This window comes from Marmota marmota, unplaced genomic scaffold (genome assembly GCF_001458135.2).
Source record: "Marmota marmota marmota unplaced genomic scaffold, marMar, whole genome shotgun sequence".
In the NCBI taxonomy this organism is placed as follows: domain Eukaryota; kingdom Metazoa; phylum Chordata; class Mammalia; order Rodentia; family Sciuridae; genus Marmota; species Marmota marmota.
In genome coordinates this window covers 19,185,253-19,208,511 of record NW_026000082.1, presented here as the reverse complement: position 1 = coordinate 19,208,511, position 23,259 = coordinate 19,185,253, and the positions used below count along the sequence as shown (strand labels likewise).

Genomic DNA, 23,259 nt, shown 5'->3' with positions numbered 1-23,259 from the left:
CTATAAATTGGCTTTGCAGTGGGGCTGGGATTGTGGCTCAGTGGTAGAGCACTCACCTGAAGTGTGTGAGGCACTGGGTTTGATCCTCAGTAACACATATAAATAAATAAAATTAAAGGTATTAACAAATATATATGAAAAAAATTGGCTTTGCGGTGACTTTTTGGATAACACACCAAAGCTCAGACCACAAAAGAAAAACTGAATAAATGGGATTACATTAAATTAAAAAGCTTCTGCATAGTAGAGGAAATAATCAACACAATGAAACAGTATCCTACAGACTGGGAAAAAATATTTGTAGGGGGCTGGGGCTGTAGCTCAATAGTAGAGTGCCTGCCTTGCACATGTGAGGCACTGGGTTCAATCCTCAGCGCTGCATAAAAATAAATAAAGATATTAAGAAAAATATATTTGCAGGGCTTGGACTGTTGAGAGCCACAGCCGAAGTGGCCCCAGCAAACTTCCAGCTGCCGGCTGATGATTGGCTCACTGCGGCCCCAGCAACATCTAGCTGATTGGCTCCTCTGCGGTGATGCTCATTGGGCTGTTTCCCTGCCCTTTCAGACCACGGAGCTGCTCATTGGGGGACTTTTTTGGCTCCGCCCACATTACCCAGCCAATCGGCCTCAAGAGCAGGAGGATTGTGGGAGGTGGAGAGAAGCTTGTGTGGGAGAGAGAGGCTTGTGGAAAGCCGGTGGTGGCAGTTGAGGCTCTGAGGGTTTTTCCTGAGAGGCTGTTTTGTTTGGCGTGTGTGGTTCTAAAAATAAAGTTAGTTTCTTTTGACAAGTGGCTCCTGATTGTGCCCAGCCAGACTGCGGCACTTTGACTTCACCAGCACTGGGATGAGGCACTGGGTTCAATCCTCAGCGCTACATAAAAATAAATAAAGATATTAAGAAAAATATATTTGCAGGGCTTGGACTGTAGCTCAGTAGTAGAGCACTTGCCTAGCATGTGTGAGGCACTAGGTTTGATCCTTAGCACCACATAAAAAATAAATAAATAAAATAAAGGCATGTTGTCCATCTACAACTATAAATTAAAAAAAATATTTGCAAACTGTATATCTAATAAGGGGCTAATCCAAAATTTCTAAAGAACTCAAACAACTCAACTTAAAAATAGGCAAAAGACCTGAAAAGACATTTCTCAAAGAAGGCATAAAAAATACCCAAAAGTGATATGAAAAGGTATTCAGTATGGTTAGTCATCAGGGTAATGCAAATAAAAACTTAGATATCACTTCATTCCTGTTAGTATGGCTATTACCAAAAAATATTCTTTCCATTTAAAAATTCCTTTATGAGTTTTATTTCAGATATTTTCTCTTGCTGTTTCTTCAAGTTGACTAATCTTTGCTTCCATAGTGTCTAATCTCCTGTTAATGCCATCCAATTTAATTTTCATCTCTGTTTGAATCTCTGGAAGTTCAGTGCTTTAAATATATCTTCTATAATCTCTCCTTAGCATGGTCATGTTTTCTTTTCCCCTACCTTTCTGAAAACATGGATATAGTAATGACTTTGATGTTCTTCCTACTAATTCTATCATCTGTATTCTCTCAGTTTATTAATCTTCCCCCAACTTTGGATCCTATTTTTCTACTTTTTTTCATGCCTTATAGGTTTGTATTATATAGCAAAATTGAATTTTACCTTGTATGCTGCATATTTTTGTATTCCTTTCAAACTTTCTTCTGGCTTACAGTTTCTTGGAAATAGTTCGATGTTTTTGAGGATTACTTTCAAGCTAGCTTCTGTGGGTCCAGCACAGCATTTGGGGTAATTTTTCCTTGCTTCTAAGAAAATACTTCTGAGGGGCTGGGGAGGTGGCTCAAGCGGTAGCGCGCTCGCCTGGCATGCATGCGGCCGGGGTTCGATCCTCAGCACCACATACAAACAAGATGTTGTGTCTGCCGAAAACTAAAAAATAAATATTAAAAAAATTCTCTCTCTATCTTTAAAAAAAAAAAGAAAATACTTCTGAGTACGCTACCCAATATCCTCTGAATCATAAGGTTTCACCTTTGTCTAGTCCCAGCCTAGTGTGAGCACCAGGAGGGAGTGTTTCACCAGTTCTTTTCCCTGGGTGTTTCTTCCCCTAGCATTGATTAGTACTCAGCATAAAACTTTAGGGAAACCCTGTGCAGATCTCCAGAGCTTACTGTGTCACTTTCCATTTGCTATAGATTTCTTTCCTTTGGCATTCTGTCCTGAAATTCCTAGTTGCTTCGGCCTCCCTGGATTCTCAACTCTAGTCTCTTTAGCTTAGAGAGATCATGAGGCTCTATATGTAGGGTTATTCCTCCCTGTGCTGTTGCTGGAAAGTTGCTCCAGATAATAAGCCTAAGTAATCATGAGACTTGCCTTGATTCCCTTCTCTTAGCAGTCTCCCTTCTGCATTGCTTATTTCCTGGTGTCCAAATATTTTTCAGGTTTTTCTTTGGTTTACTAGATAGTAGAGGGACAAGAGTGAAAACAGGAATACCAATGAGAAAGTGATTTCACTTTATTCAAATAAGAGATGAGTGGAAAGAGAAAGATCATTCCATTCACAAATGCTCTACAGGCTGGGGTAGTAACAGGGATGGAGGTAATGAGAATTGTTTAGTCTCAGGATATATATATATATATATATATATATATATATATATATATTTAATACCTTTATTTGATTTATTTATTTTTATGTAGAGTTGAGGATCAAACCCAGTGCTTCATACTTGCTAGATGAGTGCTCTACCACTGAGCCACAACCCAACACCTAGACTCAGGATATATTTTGAAGCAACAGAAATTGCTGCTTGTTTTGGATGTGGGTTTCAGAAAAAGACAAGAATCAGTGAAGATATGTGGGGTTTACCAGAGCATTAGGATGAAGGTGATATCATGTCATGAGAGAGATACAAGGCAGGGAAGAGTAGCAGGTATTAGAGGAAATTCAGGAGTTCTATTTTGGAAATGTTACTTGAGATGCCTTTTACACATCCAGGTGGAAATGTCAAGAAGGCACTTGGATATGAATTTTGCACTAAAGAAAGAGCAAAGAGCTGGCAATGAAATGCTGGATATCATCAGCATCCACATGGTTTTGAAAGTTATGAAACCAAAAAAACAAAAACAAAACAAACAAAAAAACACCTCGTCATTCAGGGAGTGAGTGTTAAGAAAAGAAGAAATTATATTTCAGACCTGAGCCCCCATAGCATCAAGTCATGTAGGAGTCAAGAAGAGAAGGAAGCAGGAAAAGAAAATGAAAAATGAACTGCTACTGAGAGAAAAGGAAACCTAGGAAAGCACCTTGTCTTGAAACTAAATAAAAAAGAGTCTCATGAAGAATCACACAGACTTTAGGAACGAAAGAAGCCAGGCATACAGTATATAATTGCATTTATATGAAATCCAACAGCAAACAAAATTAAGACATGGTAATAAAAGAAAGTGGTTGGGGTTGGGAGGTGTGGGCAGTGAGTGGAAAGAGGCACAGGGAACTTTCCTGGTTACTAGAAATATTCTGTCTATCGTTTGTGATGTTTTTATATGGGTAGAATATGAATTTTAAAGAAAGGAGTTATGTTTGTCAAATGATAAGTTTACATAAGATAAAGACTACCCTGTGTGCATATATGATTACATGACCTGTGTAACTCTATATCATGTACAACCAGAAGAATGAGATGTTATAATCTATTTATTTTTGAGATTTCCAAATGCATTCTACTATCATGTATAACTAATTAGAACTAATTTAAAAATATAATAAAGGTCAAGATTTACATATTGGTCAATATATAGTCACATATATACACACAGTAATATTAATGTCTGTTTCATTCTACTATCCTTCCTATCCCCCCATCTCCTTTCCTCCCCTCCCTTCCAATCACTTCTCTCTACCTATTCTAAGGTAACGCTATCCTCTCTTTTTTTCTCTCACATCTTCATACATGTGTTTTGTATAACGATGAGGGTCTCCTTCCACCATCCATGCAATTCCCCTTCTCCCTCCCTTTCTTTTCCACTCCTCTTCCTTATGTAGAGGTAATCTTCTTACCCTGCTCTTTCTCCCTATCCCATTTTGAGTCACCCCCCTTATATCAGAGAAGACATTCGGCATTTGTTTTTTGGGGATTGGCTAACTTCACTTAGCATAATCTGCTCTAATGCCATCCATTTCCCTGCAAATGGCATGATCTTATTATTTTTTTAGTGCTGAGTAATATTCCATTGTGTATATATGCCACATTTTTTTTATCCATTCATCCATTGAAGGGCATCTAGGTTGGCTCCACAGTCTAGCTATTGTGAACTGTGCTGCTATAAACATTGATGTGACTATGTCCCTGTAGTATGCTGTTTTTAGGTCCTTTGGGTATAGTCCGAGAAGAGGAATAGCTGGGTCAAATGGTGGTTCCATTCCCAGCTTACCAAGGGATCTCCATACTGTTTTCCATATTGGCTGCATCAATTTGCAGTCCCACCAGCGGTGTATGAGTGTATCTTTTTCCCCGCATCCTTGCCAGCACTTATTGTTCTTTGTCTTCATCATGGCTGCCATTCTTACTGGAGTGAGATGGTATCTTAGAGTAGTTTTAAGTTGCATTTCTCTGATTGCTAGAGATGATGAGCATTTTTTGGTATATTTGTTGCTTGATTGTATATCCTCTTCTGAGAAGTGTCTGTTCAGGTCCTTGGCCCATTTGTTGATTGGGTTATTTGTTTTTTTGGTGTTTAGCTTTTTGAGTTCTTTGTTTACCCTAGAAATTAGAGCTCTATCTGATGTGTGAGGGGTAAAAATGTGTTCCCAGGATGAAGGCTCCCTATTCACTTCACATATTATTTCTCTTGCTGAGAAAAAAACTTTTTAGTTTGAATCCATCCCATTTGTTGATTCTTGGTTTTAATTCTTGGGCTATAGGAGTCTTATTAAGGAAGTTGGGGCCTAGCCTCACGTGATGGAGATTAGGGCCTACTTTTTTTCTATTAGACACAGAGTCTCTGGTTTAATCCCTAGATCCTTGATCCATTTTGAGTTAACGTTTGTGCATGGTGAGAAATAGGGATTCAATTTCATTTTGTTGTATATGGATTTCCAGTTTTCGCAGCACCATTTGTTGAAGATGCTATCCTTTCTCCAGTGCATGCTTTTGGCACCTTTGTCTAATATAAGGTAATTGTACTTTTGTGGGTTAGTCTCTGTGTCCTCTATTCTGTACCATTGATCTACTAGCCTGTTTTGGTGCCAGTACCATGCTGTTTTTGTTACTATTACTCTGTAGTAGTTTAAGGTCTGGTATAGCGATACTACCTGTTTCACTCTTCCTGCTTAGAATTGCTTTAGCTATTCTGGGTCTCTTATTTTTCCAGATGAATTTCATGATTGCTTTTTCTATTTCTATGAGGAATGCCATTGGGATTTTGATCAGAATTGCATTGAACCTGTATAATGCTTTTGGTAGTATGGTCATTTTAATAATATTAATTCTGCCTATCCATGAGCAAGGTAGATCTTTCCATCTTCTAAGGTCTTCTTTTATTTCTCTCTTTAGGATTCTGTAGTTTTCATTGTAAAGATCTTTCACCTCTTTTGTTAGGTTGATTCCCAAGTATTTTATTTTTTATTTTTTGAGGATATTGTGAATGGGGTAGTTTTCCTCATTTCCTTTTCAGAGGATTTGCCACTGATATACAGAAATGCCTTTGATTTATGGGAGTTGATTTTATATCCTGCCACTGTGCTGAATTCATTTACTAGTTCTAGAAGTTTCTTGGGTCTTCTAGATATAGAATCATATTGTCAGCAAATAGTGCTAGTTTAAGTTCTTCTTTTCCTATAGTTATTCCTTTAATTTCTTTCCCTATCTAATTGCTCTGGCTAGTGTTTCAAGAACTATGTTGAATAGAAGTGGTGAGAGAGGGCATCCCTGTCTTGTTCCAGATTTTAGAAGGATAGAAACCAGTTTTGTAGAAGAAACCTAGGCCTGTTCTGAAATTTATGATAAAATGAGATTACTTACTTTATTGATTAAGCTGTTATAAAAATAATAATTTAAAATTCCATAGATTAAGTTAATATTTCCGTATCTTATGACAAGAACATTAATTTCGTGAGATAGGAGATTTATTTATTTCTGCATGCTGGAGATTAAACTCAGGCCCTTACACATGCTAGGCAAGTTCCTTACCACTGAGCCCCAAGTCTTGATAACAAAATATTTTAACTTCTGTTTATTTTCTAAATAAAATTGCCTTTTTCCCTTCCTTCCTTCCTTCCTTCCTTCCCAGGGGCACTTAACCACTGAGCCACATTGAACCACATCTCTAGCCCTTTTTATTTTTTATTTTGAGACAGGGTTTCTTACAGCCTCGCTAAATTGCTGAGGCTGGCTTCAAACTTGCACTTCTCCTACCTCAGCCTTGCAAGCCGCTGGGATAACAGGTGTGCACATGGTTTTCTTCATTTGATATCATTTCAAACATGGTTGTTACCCTTAGAGAGCTTCTTGTTTGTTTAAGAAGCAAACCAAAACATTGGCAAAGCGCAATGGCAATACAAGACAAAAGTCAAGGCAGCAACAAAATTTATTGCAAGGTGGAACACACTAAATTATGTAATATAACTGAGACAAGCAGTAATTGCTGATTAAGTCCATTTAAAATGGTATACTGCTCAGCCCATATGCTAGTGTCACTCTTTTGTTCCTCCATAGCTACTCAAGGTCTCTGGGATCATGGTGTCCCTGTTATAACTGACATTTTGCTTTCATTGCAGTTGTCGGACAAGTAACCGCAAGAGCTTGATTGTGACTTCTAGCACATCTCCTACACTACCACGACCACACTCCCCACTCCATGGCCACACAGGTGAGTGCTTGGAGGTTAAGAAAGATTGGATGAAACAGTGTCCACAGAAGCCACTTCAGTACATTACATTGTCACATCACTAATTGAAGCATACAAGAGTTTATGAGTTTTTTTTTCTTTCTGTAAAAGAATGTGTTCAGCCTGCTTTTGACTCTTAGTAGCTTCTTCCCTTGTCCTCTCAACATTCCTTTTAGACTTGTACATATTTGGGGGCCACGTGTATATCCTTGGTCAGTGGCCAGGATATATCTTTATATATGCTAGAAAAATCTTTATAGTTTATTCCTGATTTTTTTAAGTTTGTCAAAAAGATTATATTAAATTATATTAAATTTAATATATAAAAAATATATTAAATATGCAAATAATTTTTTAAAAAGAGTGAGGTTAAAGGGTCTCAGAATATCTTATGGATGCAAATTTCAGAATGTATGAGATTTGAGAATATAACCTAATGTCAAATTAATGTAAGGCCCTGGGTTCGATCCTCAGCACCATACAGTGTTTTCTTTTTTTTTTTTTCATTGTTGCAGTCCTTTAATATTTCATGAAGAGAATAGTTTCTCTAATATATGAAATTCATTTTTTTTTTTTTAATTTTTTAATATTTATTTTTCAGTTTTTGGTGGACACAACAACCTTGTTTGTATGTGGTGCTGAGGATCGAACCCGGGCTGCATGCATGCCAGGCGAGCGCGCTACATACAGTGTTTTCTACCATGTTATGGCTCCAGTATCTTGGGCCATGTAATGAAGGTCCAGTAACATTTCATCCTACCATGCCCAAGGATCAAGGCTCACAGAAAGGAATCTGGTTAACTTTCTCCCTGTTAGACTAGGAGGAAACAAAAATAAAAGGAATATTTGTTTCAAATTGATTTTACATATTGGAAGTGAAGCACATGACTTCATGCATTCAGACTGTCTTCCATCTGGAATATACATTCCAGATAATGTAAGTACCAATTTACATGCCTCTGATGGAGGAATATATAAAAATGATGAGGTTTACATGAACTCAGCCACATTACTACTTCCAGGGAAAGGCAAAGACTTAATTTGAGGAGTTGGCGATGTATTTGGTCTAGACATATTCTTATATCCCATGGGAGCCAGATCCAGCTTTGTTAAAGGGACTGCTGTATTGCTACATTGTTCTTTGCTACACACTGTTTGTAGTAGAAATTCTAAACCTGGTGTTAATGGAAATGTAACAGACTTAGACCCATAGGAAGCTGTTCAGAGATTGCTGCCCAGATTTGGTAATTCATGAGTACTGTCATCCTAAACCTAGAACCTCTCTTTGGGCAATAAAAGGGGGATATTGAAGTTGTGAAACAGATTGGTATCAAGCTGAATAAGATAGGTCTCTTTCTCTTGGGTTTATCTTCTTGCTCATAGTTTACTGAGTCTTTGAAGGGAGAAAGAAAGAATGCATATGGATTAGTTGTCAGGACGCAGAGAATCTAGGGATTCTGAAACTGAACTTTGTCCTTGGAAGAAAGGTCTCATCTCAAACACTGGATTAGGTCATATAGTTTCTCCTGCTTTTGTAATTTGTAAAAACTCAGCATGCATCTGACCTGGCCTTTTCAACATATAGAAATAAATTTAGCTTGTCTGACTTTGTACATAGTTTCACAACTGTAATGTGAGTACTAGGCAGTAATTACTACTGGCTGCTCCTCTCTGAGATGATTATCTCTTTATTTAGATTCCTGGCAGTTAGAGTTTATGACTAAATCTTCCCTATTCAAGTGGCTTTGATTGAATACATCAACCCATAGGGAAGTACATAGCTGTGTGTGCTGCACGTAGTATTCAATCTTAAATGAGCTGCAAGTGACATTTATTTGACTTAAAATACTGAACACGAGAAGTTAATATATTTTGTCTGAAACTGTTCCATTGACCAATAGCACTCGTTTTTAATTCAATCAGATAAATTATAATGTTACTCATATATCTATATTAAAGTAAAAGGAAAGAAAGGAGGAAGGAAGAAAAGAACGGAAGGAGAGAGAGAAAAATAAAGGATAAAGGAAAGACGGAAGGAAGGGAGAGAGAGAGAAGCAGGAAGGAAGAGGAAACAAATAAATAAAATACTGAGTAAATGAACAAATGATCACTTTTGTTCTAAGAAAATTCCATATGTGCTTAAGCTTTGTTAGGGTCAGAAGTATACATAAAATTCCTATGTTTAAATTCTAACCTCAACACCGAAGCATATGACTCTACTTGGAGATAGAATCTTTTTTTTTTTAAATATTTATTTTTCAGTTTTCGGTGGACACAACATCTTTATTTTATTTTATGTGGTGCTGAGGATCGAACCCAGGGCCCCGTGCATGCCAGGCGAGCGCATTACCACTTGAGCCACATCTCCAGCCCCGAATCTTTTTTTTTTTTTTTTAATATTTATTTTTTAGGTATAGATGGACACAACACAATACCTTTATTTTTATGTGGTGCTGAAGATTGAACCCGGGCCCTGCCTGTTCTAGGTGAGCGCTCTACCATTGAGCCACAACCCCAGCCTCAGAGATAGAATCTTTAGAAAGGAATTAAGTTAAAATAAGGTCATTCAGGTGGCCCTGACCCAATATGACTAAAGCCTTTGTGAGAAGTGTGTGTTAGGACATACACACAAAGGAAAGATTTTTTTTTCTCCAGAAATACTTTTGGTCCTTTATGTTATTTCACTAATAATTGACAACTTTTAAATGAAAAATCTTGGGAGGAGAACATTGGTTTAAACGAACAATGAATTTAAATCTATTCTCTTGTATTTTCCATTCTTATTACTCCAGCATGTGTTTATATTTTATATGTGTTCCTATATGTAACAACATATTGTGTAAACAAATAAAATGTTAGTAATGAATAAGATTTCTGTTCTATAAGAGGGGAGTTTTATTGAGTCAAACGTTAGGGCTTACACAGCTTTTTTCTCTCTTTTATTTTAATTAAATTATTTATTCTAATTTGTTATACATGATGTCAGAATGAAATTCATTTCATATTATGCACATAGAGCACTTTAACTTCACTCTTAAGTCTTGAATCTGTTGAATAACATGAGGTCTGTTAATTTGAAAGTGGTTTTAATTATTCATATATTTCAGTGCCTATGTAGTATTAAATATCTGCATAAACAGCTTTCAGCTTCAGTAAGATCAAATCAGTAGGTACTTAGCCATCTGTTTGTTTGGTTTTTGTGGTTGATGAATGTTTCTGAGGCTCAAACCCAGGGCCTCATGCATGTTTGGCAAGTACTCTACAACTGAGCCATACCTCCCGACATCTCTAGTTCTTCCTTTCTTTCTCCTTCCCTTCCTTCCTTCCTGTAAGCAAAACTAAAGACTGTACAGAGATATATCATGTGCCCCCCCACTCATATATAGGCTTCTCATTATTAATATCCCCCACCAGAGTGGTACTTTTGTTATAATTGATATGGTCAGTAGTTTACATCAGAGTTTACTAGTGGTGTTTATGTTTTATATGTGTTCCTATATATACAACTGTGTATTTAGACAAATGTATAGTGATATGTTTTCAACATTATAGTAACATACAGAGTATTTTCACTGCCTTCACTGATCTATTCTCTGCCAGTTAATACTTCTCTCCCTCTAACCCCTGGCATCCATCAATCCTTTTACTGTCTCTATAATTTTGCCTTTTCCATATCATGTAGTTGAAATCATACGGTATTTTGCCTTTTCAAATTAGCTTCTTTTACTTAAAAGTGTATTTAATGGCTCAAGATTCAAACAGCAGGAGTACTGCTTCTCAGTGAGGTGGGTAAGAGGGAATTCACTGAAATTCAATATTGTAGAGTCAGAGTCCTTTAGAGGCTCTGAGCCAATGAACAAAGAACAAGAATTAGTCGGAGCCAAGCCTGTTAAGGCAGCAGCAGCAACACTGGATAAACACAGAAGGGAATGCTAACACGTAGAGAGAAACACACAGTGGATAAATTTGGAGAGAAAAAAACCTGTAGATCAGGGGCTGGGGATATAGCTCAGTTGGTAGAGTGCTTGCCTGTCAAGCACAAGGCCCTGGGTTCAATCCCAGCACCATAAATAAATAAATAAATAAATAAATAAATAAATAAAACCTGTAGATCAGAAAAGCAAACTGAACTTAGCTGATCCGGAGGCTGCTCAGTGAAAAGTGAGCCATATTTCTTTCTTTTTTCCCCCCATTTTTATAATAATTCTTTTGAATTCTTTATCTGATATTTTATCTACTTCAGTATCTTTGGGGTCAGTTTCTGGTGAATTATAAACTTAAGGAGGCGGTGTGTTACCTTGTTTTTTTATATTTCTTATGTTCCTAGTTGGGTTTTATGTATCTATTAGAAAGGATTTCTGTTCCACTCTTATATGTAGGCCTTTTTAGGGCACAGTCTTCACTTGCCAAAGTGTCCTAGAGCTATCTGGATTGAGACCCCCTTGTAGGTGTGGTTCCCACAACCTCTGTGTTAATTTTCTGTTATTGCTGTAGCAATGGACATCTGTAGTTGAGACCTAGGGGCCCACCCCTAACTGTTTCCACTTGAGATCTGGTTGTTAGTTTGAGTTTTTGTCTCTTGTATTCTTTATATTGAAATATAACTGAAGATTGGGTGTCATTAATTTGTGGTTGAACAGCAAAGTCTCTACCCTGTGAACTTGTGGTGTCCCTGTAGGTTCCTAGCAGCTTACAAAACAAGAGGTAAAAAACAATAGCAACAACCAATGTAAACAATATACAACATTAAATTAAATACCCAGTTTCTTCAACATTAATTACTATACACACACACAAAATGGTGGGGTGAGCAATTGTCAACAGTAAAAATAATAACTGTGAACTAGATCTGACTTTAAAACAAACAATAGGTGTCAATTATGTCATCCACAGCAGTAATGATTATATTAGCCTTAATTGTGGGGGTGGGATTTATATAACCAATTAATTCTAAAAGATTGTAAAAATACAATTTAGTTAAGAGAGAAAAATGTGATAGGAAAGTAGAAAGAGTTTATAATTTAAAAAAGTCAACAGAGAGAATGCAGAAGAGATGTAGCAGGTGATGGTTATAAGTTCAAAGAAGAAAAAATAGAAACAAAGTAAAGGAAGAGAGGAAAAGAGAATAGTAGAATTTGTTAGCAGAAGAGGGAAAGAGAAACAAACAAATGAAAACAATATAAAACAAAACAAAAATATACAAACCAAAAATCCTAACCCTCAAAAGATAAGGCAAGGAAAAATAACTACATTTAAAAAATGCTAAAAATGAGAGAAAAAGAAACAAATATGTATGTATGTATATGTCCATGAACAAATCAGCACAGCAAGAAAACACACACACACACACAAACAAACACACACACACAAACACACACACACACAGCTGAAAAGGAAAAAAAGAATGAATCATTTCCACTGAGGTGGTCAAAATAATTGATGAGAATGGATGGTCAATGTCTATATCTGACTGTCTGTTTATTCTTGAGCTATGTACTGACAGCGAGAACAAGGACTGGGGGTTGTTAACCCCTTCTTTTTGTGTTCTTTCTGAGCTGCCAGCTGAGTAACCCAGGACTGAAGCTGGTTGAAATGAGTCGAAGCTTCCCTTCTCACCAGTATGAGGTGGGATGGAATGGGAAATACTGTCAGCTGGAGTTTTGTCTAAAAAGACAAAATTGATGAACTTCCAGAGTAGGCTGCTGCAGAGTTCTGTGAGGGGAGTTCTAGTTGGTTGGGATTGGGTCTAATCAAGCCTCAGGGACAGTGTTGGTGGTATCTGCTCTGGAAAAATTAGATCAACACACCCTGCAGCTGCAGTTTGGCCACATCAAGATGGAAAGTCAGCTCTCTGCTGCTACTTGAGAAACAGAGCACTTTTGAAGCCCCAGTGTACAGTGGAGCCCTCAGGATCAGCTAAATTCAGGCTGCTTTTCTGAGCTCAGGTTTTTCCATGCCAAATCTTTTTCTCTCTGTGTTCTCCCTCCCTCTCTGGTGCCAGTGCTGCTACCGCTGCTGCTATCATTGCTGCTGCCACAGTCAGTTGGCTCCAGTGTACTCTTTCTTCTTTGTTTAATGTACCCAAATTTCTGGGTCTCTAAGACATTCTGACTATCCAATATTGAATTTGAATCTCAGTGTTGTATTTCTTAATTGGCAAGCTGACAGGAACCATCTTGAAAGGCCACGTTGCAGTTTACTGCTGTGGGAACCCAGAAGATCAAAGCAAGCATTGCCATACTGTCCCAGCAAGTGCCTACCTTATGGTCTAGGGTGTACCAAGCAGAATGCATCTGGTCTGTCTAGACAAAACTCTGATCGACAGTTCTTACCATTCCTTCCTACCTTCTACTGGTAAGAAGGGAATAATGAGAGCTATTTTAGTCAGCTTCAGTTTTAGGCCACTCCAGCTGGGAGCTCAGTGAGTAAAACAAAAAGAGTAAGGGGTTAACAACCCACAGCCCTTGCTCTGGCATGGGCATGTTCTATTTCTCTTAGTACATAGCCCAAGAAGAAACTGAAAGGACAGTCAGGCATAGGCAGTGATCATCCATCCTTGTTGATGGTTTTGACCACTTCTGTGGAAAAGATTTTTATTTTTCATTAAGAATCTTTTTTCCAGTGGGCACAATGGTGCACACCTTTAATACCAGCAACTTGGGTTGCTGAGGTTGGAGGATCACAAGTTCAAGACTAGCCTCAGCAACTTAGTAAGGTCCTAAGCAACTTGTGAGACTCTGTCTCAAAATAAAAAGTTGAGGGCTGTAGATGTAGCTCAGAGGTACTGTGCCCCCAAGTTCAATCCTCAGTATCAAAAAAAAAAAAAAAGAATCTTTTTGTGTGTGTATGTGTGTGTTTTCTTACTTTGCCAGCTCATTTTTTTCCTCTCATTTTTAACTTTATTTTTATGTGTTGCTGAGGATCGAACCCAGGGCCTCACATGTGCTAGGTGAGCACTCTACAGCCCTAGGGTTAGGGTTTTTGATTGTTTCTCTTTCTCTCCTTTCTTTCCCTACTATCAGCTAGATTCTCCTGTTCTTTCTTTCTCCCTCTACATTATTTTCCTATTTTTTTCTCCTCTTATAACCATCACTGACTGCACTCTCTCTATTCACACCTTGAACATTCTAAACTTTCTTCTATTACTTTTTTCTCTCTTACATTTTCTTTTCTCTTAATGAACTGTATTTTTACCATAATTTAGAACTATTTGGTTTATATAACTCCTGCTGCCATCGCTCATGTTGTTGCAGTTATTAGTGCTGTGGATGATGTGGTTGGCACCTACTTTTTACTTTAATCACAGATCTAGTTCATGATTTTTGTTTTTTACGTTGGCAATTGCTGCCTCCCCATTCTTGTTCTGTGGTAGTGTTGTGAATGTAATAGTAGGCACTGGGTGTTCATTCAATTCTACATATTGTTTGCTTTGGTTGTTGCTATTGTTTGTTTTGTGCTTTTCTTTGAGGTGCTGGGAATCTATAGGGACACTACAAATTCATAGACTAGAGATTCTGCTGCTAAACTCTTTCTACCCAGAAGCACACCTTGTTCCACATACAAATCAACCACACTCAAACTTCAGCAATACTTTAATACAAAGAATAGAAAAGCATAACGCCCCCCCCCCCCAAATTAATGACCAGGCCCTAAGCAGAAATGGCTGGGTGGAAGGGGATCCTCGATCCCACTCATGGACCCACTCCTATAGCAAAAACAAAATTAACACAAAGGCCGTGGATACCACAATTACACGGGGTCTCAATCTACATGAAAAAAATAAGGTAACACAATGCCTCCTAAGGTTCACAGTTCACTAACAACTGACTCCAAAGCTATTGAGTGAATGAGATATCAGATAAAGAATGCAAAGAAGGATTATAAAAATAATCGGTGAGGCCAGGCAAGGTGGCCCACGCCTGTAATCCCAGTGGCTCAGGAGGCTAAGGCAGGAGAATTGTGAATTCAAAGCCAGCTCAGCAAGGCACTTAGCAACTCAGTGAGACCCTGTCTCTAAATAAAATACAAAATAGGACTGGGGATGTGGCTCAGTGATTGAGTGCCCCTGAGTTCAATCCTTGGTATCCCCCCCACCAAAAAAAGATGGGTGAATTCCAAGAGAACACAAACACACACACACACACACACACACACACACACACCCTGAGGAATCAAGGAAATCAGTGTAAGATATGAATGAAAAAGTCAATAAGGAGATAGAGGTATTGCAAAACAACAAAATAGCAATCTTGGAAATAAAAGACACAATAAATCAAAAGGTTCAGCTGAAATTTTCTCTAATAGTACCATGCTGAAGACAGAATTTCAGAGCTAGAAGACAAGTGGCTGGCCTTGAACATTTATTTAGACAGTATTAAAGAAAAGAAAATAAGTAAACATGACCAGAATATACAAGAACTCTGGGACAACATTAAAAGGCCAAATTTAAGAATCATTGGAATTAAAGAGAATTGTGAGATACAGGTTAAAGGGATGCATAACCTCTTCAGGGAAAAAATAACAGAAATATTCCAAACCTTGAGAATCAGATGGATGTCCACATATAAGAGACATTCAGAACCACAAGTAGACAATATTAAAAAAGAACTTCTCCATGACACATTATAATTAAAATGCCTAACACATAGTAGAATTTTAAAAGCCTCAAGAGAAAAACATCAGGTCTATACACCAATAATGAATCTGCTGAGAACCCAAATCAGCAGATTCATTCACAGTAGCCTCAAAGAAAAAAAGAAAAAGAAAACAAAACCTAGGAATAAATCTAACCAAGACAGTGAAAGACATGTACAGTGAAAATTATAGAATATTAAAAAAGAAACTGAAGAGGCATAAGAGGGAAAGACCTCCCATGTTCATTGGTAGACATGATTAATATTGATAAAATGGCCATACTCCCAAAGCAATATACAGATTCAATGCCATCCCCATCAAAATACCAATGATATTCTTCACAGAACTAGAAAAAACAGTCCTAAAATTCATTTGGAGAAATAAAAGACCCAGAATAGTCAAAGCAATTCTAAGCCAAAAAAGCAGCTAGAGGCATCACAATGCCTGGCTTCAGCTATCTAACTACAGAGCTATAGTAACAAAAACTGCACTTTGCTGACAAAAAAAACAACAACAACAAAAAAATAAAATAAAAAGACACATAAACCAGTGAGATAAAACGGAAGACACAGAGACAAACCCACACAGATACAGTCATTGACAAAGGTGCCCAAAACATACATTGGAAAAAGGACAGGACAGCTTTTTTAACAAATGATGCTGGTTATCCACATGTAGAAGAATGAGACTAGCCCCTCATTGCTCCCCCTGCACAAAAGTCAAATCAAAATGGACCAAAGACTTAGGAATTAGATCAGAAACTATCAACTCCTAGAAGAAAATGTAGGTTCAACACTCTAGCATATAAGATCAGAACCAGCTTTCTTAATAGGACATGTAAAGCTCAGGTAATAATTCTAAGCATTAGAAAATGGAATGGCATCAAATTAAAAAGCTTCTGCACAACAAAGGAAACCATTAAAAATGTGAAGAGAGAACCTACAGAAATGATAAAAAGTCTTTGCTGGCTACTCTTCTGACAGAGGATTGATTTCCAGAATATATAAAGAATTCAAAAAATTTAACACCAAAAAACCAAATAACCCAATTAACAAATGAACCAAATGGCCACTCTCAAAAGAAGAAATACAGATGGCCAAGAAATATATGAAAAAATGTTCAACATCATTAGCAATGAAAGACATGCAAATCAAAACTATCCTGAGGGCTGAGGTTGTGGTTTAGTGGTAGAGCATTTGCACCTGTGAGGCACTGGGTTTGATCCTCAGCAACACATTAAAAAAACATAAACAACAAAAAGAAAACCCTAAATAAACAAAATAAAGATATTGTGTGCACTCACAACTAAAAATACACATGGTTAAGCAAGTGCTGTATCGCTGAGCTACAACCCTAGCCCATAAAAGCTTAGTTATAGCTTTGCATATTTAAAACTAATATTAAAATAATCTAAATAATCTGTGCTTTTTAGAGTATATATCTTACTCATAATCAACTAGCATATATCAATGATTTACCATGAGGTCAAGATTTCACAAATCAACAAAACAAGGAAAATGTAAAATATCTTTTTTGTGTTATTGGATTCATAGTCTGAGATATTTAATTTGCCTTCTGAAAACTGGTAAGTACTTTGACTATTATATAAAATGTTTTAATTTTTTAAAAAATTGTTGCCCTAAATTGGGTACATGGGTTACGTGTCTGTAGTACCAGCATCTCAACAAACTGAAGCAGATGTATCACAATTTCCAGTCCAGCCTGGGCAATTTAGCAAGACTCTGTTTTAAATATTAAAAAATAAATAAAATAAAAAGGGTTTGGGATGAACCCTGGGTTCAGTCCGTAGTACCACCCACCAAAAATTGTTGCCCTGAAGTTTGTGATACAAATTGACAAATAATCTAAGTCTACTTTTATACACCAGTATACCACTTCATCTTATAATAACAAACCTTATAAAACCAAAATATACTTAAATCCTTCATTTTACTTACAAATAAACATACACACACCCCCACAATTGAATACATTGATGCCATTATTATTTTGAACAAACCTCCCATTATCTGTTAGATGGATTTAGAATGAGAAAAATAAGCAGCTGGGTGCAGTGGCACATTTCTGTAATCCTGGTAACTCAGGTGGCTGAGGCAGGAAGATCACAAATTTGAGGCCAGCCTCAGCAACTTAGCAAGACCCTCATGTTGTTGCAGTTAATAAAAAACAAAAATAAGTAGCTGGGCATGGTTACACATGCTTGTAATCCCAGCGGCTTAGGAGACTGAGGCAGAAGGTTCACAAGTTCAAAGCCAGCCTTAGCATTTTAGCAAGGACCTAAGCAATTTAGTGAGACCCTGTCTCAAAATTTAAAAGAGGGAGGGTCTGGGGATGTGGCTCAGTGGTTAAGGGCATCTGGACTCAATCCTTCAATCCCCAGAAGGAAGAAGAAAGGGGGAGGGAGAGTAGAGAGAAATTTTATTTTATTTTCACTTCTTTTTCTTCCTTCTCTTCCCTTCTCTCTCTTCCTTCCTTGCTCCATAATTGGGCATTGAACCAGGGGCACTGTAACACTGAGCTATTTTTACCAGCCCTTTTTATTTTTTATGTTGAGACAGGGCTCATTAAATTGCCCAAGCTGGCCTCAACCTGTGATTCTCCTGTCTTTGCCTCCCTAGTAGCTGAGATTGCAGGCATGTGCATCCAGGCCTGGCCACTTATTCCTTTTCTGATGCTTCCTCACTCTTTCTGCAGGGCTTAGTTTCTCAACCCTTGTAATTTTCCTTCTCTCTGAATTTTTTTTTAACATTTTTTGGAAGGCAAGGTATCAAAATCCCTTGTTTTTAGTTTGAGAAAATATTTCATCTTCATTTTTTAAGAATAATTTTCACAAGATGCAGATTTTAAGTTGGTCTTTCTTTTCTCTTTCAACACTTTAAATATTTCTCTCCACTATCTTCTTGCTTACACAGTTTCCAAGGGCAAGATGAATATCATTCTTATCTGTGCTCCTCTATAGGTAGTATTTTTTTCCTTCAACTTCTTTGAAGAATTTTTATCTTTGATTTTCTCTAATTTAAATATCATATGCCTTCATATCATATTTTCAAAATTTATTCTGTTTGATGTTTTCTGAGCTTCCTAGATCTGTGGCTTCTTGTCTGACATTAATTTTGGGAAATTTTCAGTCATTAGTCCTTCAAATATTATTCTGTTCCTGACTCTCTTTTTCTTATAGTCTCATCACATGTATTTATGCCTTTTTTAGTCCACAATTCTTGGGTACTTTGCCCTTACCCAATTTTTTTTTCCCTTTGCTTTTCAGTTTTGAAAGTTTCTATTGTCATTTCTGAGCTCAGAGAGTCTTCCCTCAGATATACTCAATCAGCTAATAAACCAATCAAAAGCATTCTTTTTATTAAAAAAAAATTATTTTTCAGTTGTAAAGTTAGTCATAATACCTTTATTTATTTATTTATTTTTATGTGGTGCTGAGGATCGAACCTAGGGACTCACACATGCCAGGTGAATGTGCTACTACTGAGCCACAGCCTCAGCCCCCAAAAGCATTCTTTAATCCTGTTATAGTGAAGTTTTTTTTTTTCTTTAACAGTTCCTTTTGATGCTTAGAATGTCCTTCTGTTTGCATTTATTATGCTGTTTACTCTTCCATGCAAGCCATTAGCATATTAATATAATCTTTAAAATTCTTAGCTGGGCTCCTGGAGGTCCTGGTGAATTTCTTGTGGATAAAACTTATGAACATTAAAACAAAACAAAACGAAAAACCAACTTATGAACATGTGGGAGACTGTCTATGACTGGGTCCCTCTGGAGTTTTTAACCCTCAGCATAATCCACATTGAACCTTCAGCAGTTTATCAATTACAGTTGAGGTTTTCCTGCTTTGGCACTTGTTTCCATGAAAGTTTTTGCTTGTGAGTTTCTGATCTAGTGAATTCTGATTCTGTTTCTGCCTCTCTGTCTTTCTAGTTTGGTGAGCAATGATTTGCCCTGTAACCTCATTTTGCTGACAGATTTAAAAAGAATTGTTTTTTTCAGTTTGTTCATATTTTTACTTGTTAGAACAGAGTAGCAATTCCTAACCTCTTTACATTCCAGACCAGAAATTGGAATCAGACTAATGTCCATCTGGGTCTAATTAGGAGGCAAAAAAACAGACGGTGATTTGAACAGGTGAAACTTTAAAGCTGAACAAGAGTACCCAAGGAAGAACAGACTTGGAATGAGGTGTCTCTAGGATGGATTTAGCCTCTTCTATGCAGGATATAGAGGAGAGTATGTAGTTGCTCCTCACTGAGTGGCAAAGATCTTTTCTGGTTTTCCAGGGCCAGAGCTGGTCCACAATCACTTGGCAATCAGGATGCAGCCCTCTGGAGCATAGACAAGTCAAAGCCAATGGTCAGGCTCCAGAGAGGGGAAGTGGCTGCTGTAAGCCAGAAGCCTAAAGAACACTGTACCTGAAGGAAGGCCATGGAAGACAAACCCTGGGGGACAGGAGATACAGCAGACAATCAGAGGGAGTTGGGGAACTAATGTGGGACTACAGCACACGGTATCCTTGTAGGTAGGGTTGTGGAAGGGGGATCATCAGGTTGGTCCAGGGCTGCAAGTTTATCAGCATGTGATCAGGACAAAGTGCTACCACATGTCTTCACTCCTGATGCTGACAATAGTGTGGTGGTAGAATTAGTACCTGGAACCTCTTCTTTCTGCAGTGCCCCTGCAGCACTCTCTACTGAGAAGGTTGACATTTTTTCACTATAACAGGTGAATGCTTAAAAGAATTATCTCTTTTATTATAGAGCAGATATTGAAGGATGAATTTGGAGCTGAGCTATATTAAATTGATAATTAGCTCAGACATTCAGATAGTTTTTTTTTAAATATTTTTTTTTTTTAGTTGTACCCAGTCAATGCCTTTTGTTTATTTATTTTTATGTGGTGCTGAGGATCGAACCCAGGGGCCCGCATGTGCTAGGTGAGCGTTCTACCGCTGAGCCACAACCCCAGCCCTAGTTGTTTTTTTTTTTAATATTTTTTTTTTTTTAGTTGTAGTCGGACACAATACCTTTATTTATTTATTTTTATGTGGTGCTAAGGATCGAACCCAGGGCCTCCCATACACTAGGCAAGTGCTCTACCACTGAGCCACAAACCCAGCCCAGATTGTTTTTAGTTTTTCACTGTTAAAGTCAGTGCTTCAGCAGATATCCTTCCTCATGTATTTTTTGTATATACATACAAATATATTTTTTTAGGATTTAAGTGTAAGTATGGAATTTCCAAGTTTTAGAATATACTGTACACCAGGTATGTATTATATGTCAAAATACATTCTGCTGTCATGTATGACTAAAAAAAATAAAAATAAATCGTATGGCAAAAAAAAAAAAAAAGAACCTATAGAGTGAAAGTGTATTGAATGATGTAAGTGAATAAAACATTGAAAAGGTCGAAAAAAAAAAAAGAATATACNTAAGTGAATAAAACATTGAAAAGGTCAAAAAAAAAAAAAAAAGAATATACCGTACAAATTTTTAAGAATAACATCAATAGGTCAGAGGGAATACATATTTTAATTATGTTGTATGTATCCCCTAACTGATTTTAAACTAATATGCTGGGATTACAGGTGTGCTTTCCTTAAGCCTTTAGCCCCTATCATTCTAGATGAAGCACCCCTCCATTATCAAGGAATAAGATCCATCTGCCAATGCATGTTAAGGACTTCCATTATGTGAAGGGCAGCAAGACCATATCAGTGCCAACCATCAGAGTGAATCGACAGACCTCAGGCTGCTGCAGCTTCTGTTGGTTCTAAGTTACCAAGAAGGAGTCAACATTTAAGGCACTGGTTGAAACATTTTCTTCACAGGAGAAGAGACACAGAAAGATCAGTGTCTATATTGTGCATCAGTCTCCCATGGCTGTTGGGTCTCTCCAATAACCTGTGCAGGGAACTGGACCACACACAATACTCTTCTGCTGCAGGCAAAAATCCCATTCCTTTCAGATATACTGGAGGTGTCATATGAACACACACTTAGCAATACAAAGAAGTTACTGCCTAGCCAATATAGGAGAAAAATTTCCCTTAACAAGAAGAAGAATCTGGCTCCAAACAATAGCTCAGCACCCAGCTCCCATATAAGGTGATGCTCCAGTCCCAGGGCACTGATTGAGCAATCCCCAAAGGGGTGACAGGTGGTGTGATGGTTGCTTCCTCAACACCTAGTAATCCACCCCTCTCTACTCCTTAACACTTGCAGTTACTTCACCTCTATCTTCCTGAATCCAGTTGGGCTAATTTCATTATCTCTTAATCTTGTTTGTGTCAACCCTCATAACCCCAGGTTACCACACCCCACCCCACATCTTCTGTACTTAGTTAATGTAAACCTATGAACATTCCCTCTTCTTTTTTCCCTTAATCTCATGCCTCTCTGACTCTAGAAATCCTTCCAATTATCTTTTGTATTTTTAATCTGTTCTCTGAACATTCTCTTCTAATGGAATCATAGGAGGAAAGGAGAGGGAGAACACTGCTTGTCCAGCAGCCAGCTCAAGTATTAGTAAGCTCTGTTCTCTCCCACACTTCATACCATTGAGTTGAGGAGTAAAAGTAGGTATACTCTTTCATCTTTTCATTACTCTCTGTCCTTCCTTCTTAATCCCCCAAGGTTCTAATCTTATACCACTAAGTTATATCACTTAGTACCCATCATTGCTGCTATAAAAGTCTCCACATATTGCCTTTGTAGAAATTTTAACTCTTGTCTCATATTACTCTCTGCAGTTCTATTCCTGTATTATTCTTCATGATCTTCCAGCCGCTCAAGTTCTTTGAATTCCTATCTTCCAGTGAACTCCTTTATGCTTCCTCAAACATTTTACCCTGGACATATTCATTAGGTCTTGTCTTTATGATTTCAGTTTCTTTCCTGTTCTCTAGGCACCACCTCAAATCTTTCTAGCCCATATCATCTGTACATCTCTGTGAGTAATTCACGTTTGTCTTGATTTTGTGGAAGAAGTTAAGGACAGGAGATAAAAACATTGGACTTTTCAGTGTATAAAAGGATTTGGGGCCAGGATTGTGGCTCAGCAGTAGAGCGCTTGCCAAGTATGCGTGAGGCACTGGGTTCAATCCCAGCACCACATATAAATAAACAAAATAAAGGTATTGTGCCCATCTACAACTAAAAATATATATTTAAAAAAAAAAGATTTTGAAGCTATGGTCTGAATGAGATCACAAAAGAATAAACATAAACAGAAAAGACTAAAGGTACAAGATCTGAGCCCTTGTGCCAGGCGTGGTGGCACACACCTGTAATACCAGTGACTTGGGAGGCTGAGGCAGAAGGATCACGAGTTCAAAGTCAGCCTCAGCAACAGCGAGGCACTAAGCAACTCAGTGAGACCCATGACTCTAAATAAAATACAAAATTGGGCTGGGGACTCAGTGGTCAAGTGCCCCATGAGTTACAGTTCCAGTACCGAAAAAAAAAAAAAAAAAGATCTGAGCCCTTGAACATCCCCATTATTAGAGATCAGGGGAATAAGGCGAGAGAAGACAGGAAAGAGGATAACTTAGAAAGTATGGTGTCCTGAAATCTACATTTTAAAAAAGTATTCAAGGAATAGAGGATGTATGCTGTGTACAAATCCAGTGAAATGAAGTCTGAGAATTGCCAGTTAGACATAACAGTTGATGCCAGTGTTGACATTGATTAGCCATTTCGATGGAGTAATA

General features: G+C 37.6%; 1 protein-coding gene across 15 annotated transcripts in view; it reads left to right on the top strand.

Moving 5' to 3' along the window:
• Mast2 (microtubule associated serine/threonine kinase 2) overlaps window positions 1-23,259 on the top strand; it is a 167,592-nt gene that overhangs the window by 105,893 nt on the left and 38,440 nt on the right. For all 15 annotated transcript variants that reach the window (XM_015485063.2, XM_015485061.2, XM_048815453.1 and 12 more), the window contains one exon: window positions 6,775-6,866. In XM_015485063.2, coding sequence (XP_015340549.1) covers window positions 6,775-6,866 — 92 coding nt within the window. The remainder of the gene's footprint in view (window positions 1-6,774; window positions 6,867-23,259) is intronic.